The sequence below is a fragment of the Alligator sinensis genome, unplaced genomic scaffold (assembly GCF_000455745.1).
Source record: "Alligator sinensis unplaced genomic scaffold, ASM45574v1 scaffold100_1, whole genome shotgun sequence".
NCBI classification, from domain to species: domain Eukaryota; kingdom Metazoa; phylum Chordata; order Crocodylia; family Alligatoridae; genus Alligator; species Alligator sinensis.
Window position 1 is genome coordinate 1,862,465 of NW_005842193.1, and position 10,939 is coordinate 1,873,403.

The 10,939-nt window shown below is 44.9% G+C and overlaps 1 protein-coding gene across 8 annotated transcripts in view; it reads left to right on the forward strand.

Annotated features, from left to right (window-relative positions):
* Positions 1-10,939, forward strand: part of ATXN7L1 (ataxin 7 like 1) — a 195,278-nt gene that overhangs the window by 179,165 nt on the left and 5,174 nt on the right. For all 8 annotated transcript variants that reach the window (XM_006026445.3, XM_006026449.3, XM_025207392.1 and 5 more), the window contains 2 exons: positions 1,171-2,104; positions 9,752-9,826. In XM_006026445.3, coding sequence (XP_006026507.1) covers positions 1,171-2,104; positions 9,752-9,826 — 1,009 coding nt within the window. The remainder of the gene's footprint in view (positions 1-1,170; positions 2,105-9,751; positions 9,827-10,939) is intronic.

Here is a 10,939-nt window from a genome sequence, read left to right on the forward strand (position 1 = left end):
ACACTTGCTCCCTGGTTGTACACATTTCTTATCCTCAGCCCTCCTCCCCTTCTTCTGGATTGATCTTTTCTTATCTTCAGCCAGGAAAGACATGTGTAAAGCTGCAATTTTATACCTGAAGCTAGTGCAGCTCTGTAGTTCTGGATCATCCAGTCAAGATGAGGGATGGGGAGATGCCCTGCTTTATTTTCCTAAACAATAATATATAGTGCTTTTCAGTCCTCATTCTTGAAGTTTCTTACAAACAGTAATAATTTGCTGTCCCCATTTTGTAGATGGAGAAATGAAGACAGAGAGAGGCTAAGCAACTTGCCTGAAGTCTGCATTAAATTGCTGGCAGTGTAGAGAATAGAGCTCACTAATTTCTGGGCCTCTCCATAATCTCATCTCCCTTTCTGCCATTAGCATTGCTCTGTTTTAGGTTTTTCAATCCTAGAATGAGAAGGGGAAGTTCAGTGAAGAACAGAGAAGGAGAGTTTAGGCATTTGGGACTGATTTATGGAAAAATACACTAGTGAAGAATATTTATGGATATTTGTCCAAGTGACAGTTAAACAGTGAGGTGATATAGTTCTATAAAATTTAAACAGTTATATATGACAAGATAAAGAGGGTTCAGTTAGGGTGATACACAGGAGAGGAACTTTCTTTTGAAACCCACATGTCCAATGCTAGGTGTTGGATCAGCTCTATAAATAGGTTGAACACTAGTCCAAAAATATATTATTAAATTTATGTGTTTCATCCAGACTAGGTAAAACAACAGTGTGTGTGTATATAGCTGGTTGTGCGTCAAAAAAACCCTATGTTGAATGCATTCAGCTAATTTCAGTGTTAATTGTTTAATAATATATTTTCAGAATAGTAAGTATTCAACCCATTGTAGAGCTGACCCAACACTCCAAAGCACCCAACACTGGAGCTGTGATTTCAAAAGGAAGCTATGAAACACAAAAAACTGATACCGAATGCAGAACTAAATGTGCATTGTTTGAGGTAAAATGTATGGGATTGCAAGGGGTAAGAGAATTAAAACATCCTTCGTTTGCCTTTTTCCCCTGTTAGGTCCTTCCAGCTAATCTCTTCCTGTCTGCATTGCTCAAATTGAACCTTCCAGGTAGAATAAATAGTAAAAATCTGAAACTCGATGTTTTTCTTTTTCATATTTAGGAAAATCCCTCCTGCGGCAGATAGCCCCATGCCTTCTCCAGCAGCACATATCACCACCCCTTTTCCGGCATCAGTTTTACAGCCTTTCAGCAACCCCAATGCAGTGTATATTCCTTCAACACCCATCAACTCAAGAATCACTTCTTCTTACATAATGACATCAGCCATGTTATCAAATACAGCCTTTGTGACAACGTCGGATACGAATTCCATTATGTCACACACCACAGCTTTTCCTCATGTGGCCGCGAGTTTAAGTATCATGGACTCAACTTTTAAGGCGCCATCAGCTGTGTCACCAGTGCCAGCAGTCATCCCTTCCCCATCCCACAAGCCATCCAAAACAAAAACCAGCAAATCCTCAAAAGTCAAAGATCTGTCCTCACGTAGTGATGAGTCTTCAAGTAACAAAAAGAAAAAGCCGCAGTCCTCTTCCTCCTCATTATCTTTGCAGACATCCTCGTCTTCATTTTCAGGGTCCCACAAAAAGAACTGTGTCCTGAACCCTAGTTCAACTTTGAACTCCTATCAGGCGACATCTTCCTATAACAGTATGTCTGTGCACAATACAAATAATGGAACAAGCCCACTCAGTGCCAAATCGGAGCCCTCAGGACGGACTTCATTATCAAGTAGCTCAACAGACTCAGTAAAGCATATGAGCATGGTAGTAAGCAGTATTGACTCCTCTAATTTGTCTGTATCCTCTCTTGTGCACCATTCAGGGGACCACTCCCTTGCAGCACACAATGCAGTGTCTTCTCTACCCCTTTCTTTTGACAAATCAGAAGGAAAAAAACGTAAAAACTCTAGTTCTAGTAGTAAAGCCTGTAAAATCACTAAAATGCCTGGTATGAATAGTGTTCACAAAAAGAGCACTGCCAACCTTATTTCTACGGTGCCAGATCCTACAAACAGCTCCATCTCTCGGCAGGTAAGGGACTCTTCCAGTTACTACATTGCAGCTCTTGTTTGTCTTGAAATATCTTGCACTGGGGGGGAACAAGGTTTACAGTTGCCTCAGTCTCGGTGTTACTTCATTTAGCTTTTTGTTTAGGCTCATTTAAAAACAAATTTCATGTGTTGTGATCCCCGCATAGAAAGGTGGTTCAAGTACGCACAGGAACTGTTGTTAAATAGTTTTGTTTTTATTTTGTGGCAGTTTTTATGTGACTATAAAATGAATCATTTATATTTTGAAAATCAAATTGAGGGGGAGAGGTGAGAAAGGACTGAGAAATTAATTCCTGCTCCTCTTGTTCGTGTACTTGATACAGTGATTGCAAATTCAGTAGCATCAGTCTCATTCCTCAGGTCAGGTGGGTATACAGGCTTTCACTTTTGGAGTGGGATTTTTGTTTTTCTTGCGTAAGAGTAAACAAAATAAAGACCAAACACTGAGAGGTGAAGAGTACCAGTCTCTACTGTCAATCCAGTAGTGGTTTTGTGTGTTCAGCATCTTTTCAACTCCAGGTCTAAACCAAACTCAGTATTTTTCCATCTTGAGCTACTCAGGTACTTGAGCTACTCATCCATTTTAAAGGTTTATTTCAAAACGAACTGTGGAAAATGAATGGCAGATTCTCTGAGTTAATGTCCCTTTTCTTGAACTATATCTTCCTTCTGCTTTACACTTTTTAGGTTGGCTGAGCTCAATAACATTAATTCAACTCAGATTTAGTTCATATTTTGAATCAGCAAGATAGAAGTATGATAAACACATGGATCTAAAACAGCTCTCTAATTTGGTGTTTAATGTTCATGATTTTTTTTTAATTATGCATTATTCACTACACACCATTGTAACTGTTTTTCATCTCACAATTGGAAAATTCACATCAGCCTCCCAGAACAGGAGCGCTCAACCCCTAGCCCATTCCGGCCCCTGCAGCCCCACAGGCCATGGCCCCGCACACTAGATCGGGCATCCAGGGTAGCATGAGGCCCAATCCTGGCATGCAGGGGCTGGGCAGGGGCAGCATGGGGCCCCCAGAGCCCAATGCTAGCCAGGCAGAGGCAGCACAGGGCCCCACACCTGATCTCAGTGTGTGGAGAGCAGTCTGGGGCCTGATCAAGCCTGCAGATGGGCTCTATGCCATTCATCTGGCCCAGAAGTCCAAAACTATGAGCAGAACTGTTCTAGAAAAGAAAGAAGTGTAATTTTCACAGAATACAGAAGAATTTATTCTTAGGACAATCCATAATGCCCTCATTATAGAAAGCTAAGTGTTAATGGATTTAAATAAACTTACTCAAACCTTTAATTTGCTGTAAACTAATTAATGGAGTCTTGCAGGAGTCAGAGAAAGTTGCCCAGGCGATAGCCAGCCTCCCTTTCTTCATGCTAGATGGCAGTGGGAGTGGGGAAGGGAATGTTAACCATTGTAAAGTTAACAATATTTATAAAGGTAATAATTTCCTTTAGAATTATCCAGTGTCTTCATTTGATTATAATTGCTTTTACAAACAGCAGTGCTTAGTGTTTTCTCATTCCCCTCTAATTTGATGGAAAAAACCTGCCATAATGTGCACTGAAGCAGATTGTGCCTTTGGTAGAGCTGGGAGCTGAAAGTCATCACATTACAGACTCACTTTGTAATCTTAAGCAAGTCACTTCACTTCTGCTTCGTCTGGAAAATGAAGCACATTTGCTTTCTTCAGTAGGGACCTGTGTTGCTTTCATCCTTGAAGCCTTTGGAGGCTCTTCCCCAACCGGAAGTAGAACAAATTACATTAAAGTAATCCTACTCCGAGTTCTGTGTGCCATTCACACTTGGCTTATTGCAGTTTCCGCCTTCTGCATGATTTGGTGCCACAAAATCTAGCACAGGTTCCCCCACGTGGCCCAGAACAGCCCCTGGAGGCCTGGGAGGGCACCTGCATTTCATTAGCATGCTGGCAGCAGAGACATGAGGCAGTTTCAGAAGCTTATTCTGAACATCAGGTCATTATTTAAATGTGGGTGTGCTGGGAGCAGAGGATTCAATGCTGCTTTTAAATATCTAAAAAATAAGGAGGTTATAAATTTCACCCAAATCTTGACAGAAAATCACCACTAGTTTTAGAACCTCAAACCTCTTGCAGAAAATGTCACTGTATAAGGGCAAAGTATGAATGAGTACATGGTGGCCATATATGTCCCAATAAAATCTTTATTATTTTGTAGCAGTTTTTATGTAATTATAAAATGTATTATTTAGCACCAGGAACATGCTCAGAGCTGTACAGCGCACAAAAACAAAGCCAGTCCCTGCCCTGGAGAGGGCTATACTCTAGAACAGCGATTCCCAACCAGGGCGCTATGAGATCCTTTTAAGGGTGTTGTGGGATGCCACACAATATTAGCACTGCTAATTGTGCAGACACCTACACATGATTCACAAGATAAAACTAGAGATTTTAGATAAGAATCCATTGTGTCAGGCATTCTGACTGGTGGCGAGCTTTCTGAGTTCTTTGCCACAGAAGAATTACTGTTAGTTTTCTGTAGTCAAAACACAAGGGAAAGCTAAGAGCTGGCATTTCCTAAGGGGTGTCTTGAGTCTAATCCTAGGTGTCTTGACTATAAAAACATTGAGAACCACTGCTCTCAAAAGCAGAAAGAAGTAGAAGACAGGATATACTGGGAAGTCCAGAGTTGGGGATGAATGTGAGGCTTTTTTGGTTTTGTTTTTAAGTAACAAAGCTTACAGATATAGATATAGATATGTGTGTGTATGTATATTTTTATAACTTAGCTCCATATATGTATAGCTAAGTTATAAAGCAGGGGTGGGCAAAATACGGCCCACGGGGCCCCTAAAAAAATGTAGAAAATTAATATTTCTCTGCCCTTGGTTCCTGTCAAAAGTGACAGGAACCAAAAACAGTAGGACCCAGGGGAAGCCCGGCAGGCTCCAAAGCAGTGGGGCCTGCCCCCCAGGCCAAAGCCCCAGCCAGGGTTTCTGGGCTAGGAGCATGTGGCTGCCCCGCGCTGTAAGCTCAGGTAAGGGGGTGGGACCCCAGGCAAGGAAGGCGGGGGGCTGCAGCTGCTTGCAGCCCGTGTGGAGCTGCCTGTGCCTGCTCCGGACAGCCCCATGCGGGCTGCGAATGCCTGCAGTGTGGGGCACCAAGCGTGGGGCAGGGAAGGGCCACTTCCCCACCACGCTCAGCTTTTCCCTCGGCTCCCTCCTCGCACAAAGAAAAGCGGCCCTTCGCCCGCCTCATGGCCAAGGCTGTCCGGAGCAGACACAGGCAGCCCCAGGCAGGCTGCAAGTGGCTGCAGCACAGGGTGCTGGGCATGGGGCAGGAAGGGGCTGCTTTCCCCACCCCACTGCACTCAGCACCACCTTGTAACCTGGCCCCACTGCCAGGATGACAGTGGGATGGGTTACAAGCTGTTGCTGAGCGCAGGGAAAAACAGCCTCTCCCCCACTCCATGGCCAGCGCCCTGCGCTGCGGCCACCTGCAGCCCGCATGATGCCGTGAGCACCTTCAGCGGGGAGTGCCAGCCATGGGGCAGGCAAGGGGCCATTTTTTCCTGCGCTCAGCACCAGCTTCTTCCCTGCTGGCAAGCAGGGTGTTGGGGCTGTGCACTGCCCCCCGCCTGTACCGCAGGGCTGGGGGGCACTGGGTGTGAGCAGGCAGGGCACCAGTGGGAGCACAAGGCCTGCACTGGTGTCCCAGGGTCAGTGCCAGTGGGGCCCAGAGCAGGGTGGCAGGAGCGCAGGGTCCCAGCCGACAGGGGCTCTATGGAGCCGGGCCAGCTCCCCCCTCTCCCTGCTGGTGCAGACCAGCCCAGCTCCACGGACCCCTGCTGGCCTGTGCCCCGCTCGGGCCCCCGCCAGTGCTGGCCCTGGGATATTGGTCCCAAGATGGTGACCAGGGGGCGGGGCACCTGTCAAGGGGCAGGGCTACCTATGTGGCCCTCGACAGGCTGCCAAAACTGAGTAAGCGGCCCTCCGCCAAAAAGAATTGCCCGCCCCTGTTATAAAGCCGCCATGTCATGAGGACGTTGCAGGAAATGGTGTTTGGAAGGGCCTTGAATGGAAAGGGTGCTGTTGGATAAGGATTTCCATGCCTAGGAGCAGCACTGGGATTGGGGCAGAGTGGAGGTCCCCAAGAAAGTCCAAGCATGTATTTTTTTTCTCCTCCTGGCTGAACAAACAGGGAGAAATGATTTACTGGGCTTTAAAAAAAGTTAATTCTATGTATTGGAGAGGGATATGGACATTGTTTTTCAGCTGTGGATGATCTCATACAGCCCTAAAAATCTGTACCACGTGAACAAAGCTGTGCTTTCCATCCCTACACAGTCATTGGACCGCTCTATGAATCGACCATACCTTTGCATCCCTGCTCAGTGGTTTTGAAAGATATACCCCAAATATGACTTAGTCATCTGAAACACAGGAAGCCTTAACGTCTAAACAAAGGAAGAAGAGCAGGCTCTGAATTGTTACCTCAATGCAGAATGCTGGTACTTTTATGCCCTTGGAATCAGGGACCTGTCACCTTTGTCCAAGACACAGGAATAGCAAGGTCTGGAGAAACAAATGTTCAAGGCACAATTGAGATGTTCCAAGTGCTGGTCCCTGCCCTCCCACTGACTTCTTCTGTGACCATTGGCTTTCAGCTGTTTCAGTCCCCTCATCTGTAAATTTAAGGGGCCTGGCAAACATAACATTTAGGCCATGATTAAGGTGTTAATTGCACCATAAATAGTAACCCTGCCACATGTTAAAGCCAATTTATGGGACAGTAATATATCAGACAAGGCACAAAGATATAATGTAGAATATCTTTATGGCTTGTTTATATCATATGTTAAATTGAACACGTGGCCTGCCAGGACTGACCTACAACAGATTCTGGGGCTCAGCTGAGCATCAGGATGGTGTGAGACAGCTCCAGAGTCCAGGAAACAGCCATTCCTGACCTGACAAATTAGATCTGGCCAGGGACAGCCCCGGGTCCTGGACTCGGTGCCCTGCCCAATCCCAGTTAGGGGGACAAGGGGGTTCCATGAGCCCAATATCAGGAAGAAAACTCCCTTACCTCAATGTCAGGCTCTGCACCATGGAGAAAGTGTTTGTTGCTCACCCCATTATGTCCAGATGTTGGACATCACCGTACACAATTCAGAGGCCCCTGAAATAGTCCAACACAAAGGAGAGACAATTTAAAGCCTTTTCTGTGGCTCTTTTGCTGAGGAGGTATTCTAATGTATGAGTTAAAAGCTGGCCTTTCATAAAATAAACCTGCCTTGGGAGGTGGAAGCATGCAGATATCCGTGTCCCTGAGGCTAATATGTGTGCATGCCTCTGTGTGTATACATACGCATACACACACCACTTCTTTTACTACGTAGAGAATCTTGCCTGTCAGATTACAAGAGAAAAAGCTGTTCCAACCACCCAGCAAAGAGAATGATTTGCTTTAAATCAGTGTGTGTGTTATGGCTTGGATGCTCAAACACAGGGACACATACCTATAGAAAAGAATAGACGTGACTGTCTCGTTGGGTCAGAGACAATGAGGAATTGTTAGAAACCAAGTGACTGCAAGGGACCATAAAGTGTCTAGGGTTCTGAAATAATAAAGGAAGAGATTGCAATAAACTTTATTACAGTAACAGATTTATGATGTAAATAGTGAAGCTAAAAGGCCAGGAATTGTAAGGAGATTGGGAAGCCTTTCTCCACAGAAGATATTTAGGGTGTTGAACAAGCCATGTAAAAGACAACTATAAAAGTTGCAACCATGTATATATTTTACAAGGGTTGTTCAGTAATCATGGCAAGAAGAGGTGCAAACATAACTGGGGATGCAAAGTATTTTCCTCTATTCGTTCTAATATCCTACAGTATTATCAACCAGACGTCTCAAGCAGTTAGAAGTAATTGAGCATTCCCATTTGCCCTAGTGGGGCCCTTGGCTCCTAATAGGGTTATAAATACATCAGGGACAAGTACTGGAGATTGACAGAGACACAGCACAGAAGTTATGAGGCTGAGGCCAGAAATCCAGTTGACTACTTACAGGGTTGCCAACTGACTGTAAATTTATGGATAGTCTATAAAATAAAGGTTAAATATGTTGGTGTATAAAGTCCATAAAAAATTAAGCTGTCAAAAAAAAAATTAAGAAACCATGAGCTTGACTGAAGATCCATGGTTGTCACGAGGCTGGGCATAAGTGTTGATGCTCAGACAAAGCAGAGCAGCACCACCTTGTGTCTGAGCAGGAGTGCAGCTCAGCACCTTGCAGGAAAGACTTGCAGGGCTTTGTGGCCCAGGGAGTCTCTGTGGCTCCCTCCTCTCCCCACTGCATCAGCTGTTGCCTGCCTGTAACAACTGCTCACCTTGAAGACAGGCAGGGCCATGTGGCCCCAGCTAGTCTGAGGCATAAGGCAGGACAAGGAGAGGGGTGGTGTGGCTGGGACAGAGCTCCAGAGCTGAGAGTGGGGGAGAGGTGGCAAGTTTGAGTCTATGCCAGGACAGGAGGAATGCAGGGTGCAGTCAGGGGTGTTAGGATGGGGTGGGGAGGGAGTAGGGAGCCCCTGGGTGGGGACAGCATAGTGTAAAACCATTGCTGCAGTCAAGACTTCTTGTCAACTCGTCATCACTCACTCATGTTAGTGCCAGTAAAAAAAAAAAGGTTTGGTTGTCAGCAAAATGTTTGCAGGTTGTCAGTAAAAGATTTTTCTTGGGTTGACCACCCTGACTGCTCAAGGCCTTTGCAGTCCAGGGCATCCACTTGCAAGCTGCCTATAGCAGCATGGCAGAGTCTGGCCACAGCACAGCTAGACAGATGGACCACTGGAATTGGGATTTTCCATGCCATACTGTTACTATTTTTCTATGCTTCTGAAATATAATCTTTGTTACTTGCTTTGACAAAACCCTCAAGGGTCAGGGTGCTCCCAAAGATACCCTGGGTTTGGGTAAACATGTTGGTCCCCCATTCTGCTGAACCGGTATGCGCAAGTTATAATTTCACCCAGAAATTATGGTTTGCTACAGGCACTTTAGTAAAGCAACAAAAAAAAAGGGTTTATTACAAGGACAGATGATGAAAGGGTTTATTAGACTAACAGATGACATCAAAAAGAAAGTGATCACATGCTTTGACGACAGAGTACGGTAAAACCAAACTGACAAAATCCTGCCCCCATGTTCAGACTATCACTTAGCCCTGCAAAAATCTCCCGGGGTCGATTTCCACTCGGCCACAGCTAGCTCCTTCACCCTCCATTCCCTTTCCTCCTGTCCCAGGGAGCCCCCCTCTAGCGACCCCCTAATGGTCACTGCCTCCAGAGTGTTTCACGCAGCTTCCCCCACCTCTCTTCAGGGCAGCCAGAGATCCTCTAGAGATTCTGCCTGTGGATCCGAGACAACTGCCTTTTTAATAGCTTGGTGGTTCAAAAAGATCACTAGTCCATCTAAAGGAATGTGCATAACTGTGATGGCAATACTACTTCTGTCTTCTAAATATAAAGTTAATACCACTTTAGACATGAAAGAAAACAAGACTCCGAGTAGCTTCTGCATTCACCTGCCAACAATGTGCGTCTCAATACTACTCCATTGATGTCTTTCAGATTGGAAAAAATAGCAGTGTAGCTTTGTCACAATCCAGTCCTTCAAGTACGTCAAATCCAGTACACAACAGACAAGTAAGTTGCTTTATTTTTTAAAGTACCGGATACTCTGTCAAGTAACATTTAAATTGTTTTGTGCATTAAAGCTTATAAATATAATTTACCCTTTATACACGTAGCCTCTCTTTCTTTTACTAACACTAGAATTTTTTTGCAGTTGTTTTGCCCTCTGGTTTTATGAATGACACACTTTCTGCTTATTGTTGGCTATCTGCAGCATTTCCCAATAAGCTTGTCTGTCTGTCCCATAGATACTGGAAAACCACTCAACAGAAGCAGTCACTGAAACGATGTTGTATATGTGGCACCAACCACAAAAGGAGACTGCATTGGCCAATGCAGCTATATCTGATTTCCCTAACTGGTTGCCCCAGCAAAGTCCAAAATTGGCACAGAAGGGGGAAAAGAATCTAAAAATGGGCAAAAAGTAAAATTGAGAGAGAGAGAAAGAAAAGACAGAAATATGAAAGAGAAAAGCTGGCCTCCAGAGAGAATTTGACTGGTAATTCTGGCAACGTAAACTAAGCTGAGTCCTTCCCTGGCTATCAGAAGTCATGCCCATCTTTGCCATCCCTCCCATGCCGTCTGCTGGAAAGGCACTTTCATTTTTATGAGGACAGGTGATTGGCCTGTGATTCATACCCCAGCCTGGAGGAGTAGAGTAACAGACTGTTTTGTGCCTGGTCCTACCCTTTAACCTCTCTGGGCTGAGTGGCCTTACCAGCAGGTGACTGGAACACAAAAGCCTCCCACTGAATTGTGGTGTGGTCCCCACAGAAGGATAAGCTTTTCACAGCAGCTGTCCCAGAAGAACTGCCTGTGTGGACACTGTTCTGGAGTAACTAAAATATACCAGCAGTTATTCCAAATGCTTATGCTGCTCAATGTCCCTCATGTAGATGAGGCAAGAGAGAGAGAAAAGAAATAGCAGTGTTCCTGATATTGTTAGCTCACATCATTTCCCTCCATTGAGAAGAATCTGAGTTGCTTTCCTTAAAAAATGAACTAACAAATTGTGACCTAAATCAACTTATCTTCCATATCATTTTCCCTGTTGCTAGCTGAGGTATGGAGGTTGTGTTCATGGGGAGAAGACCTAGCTTTAAGAAAAATTTCATGGAGAAATCT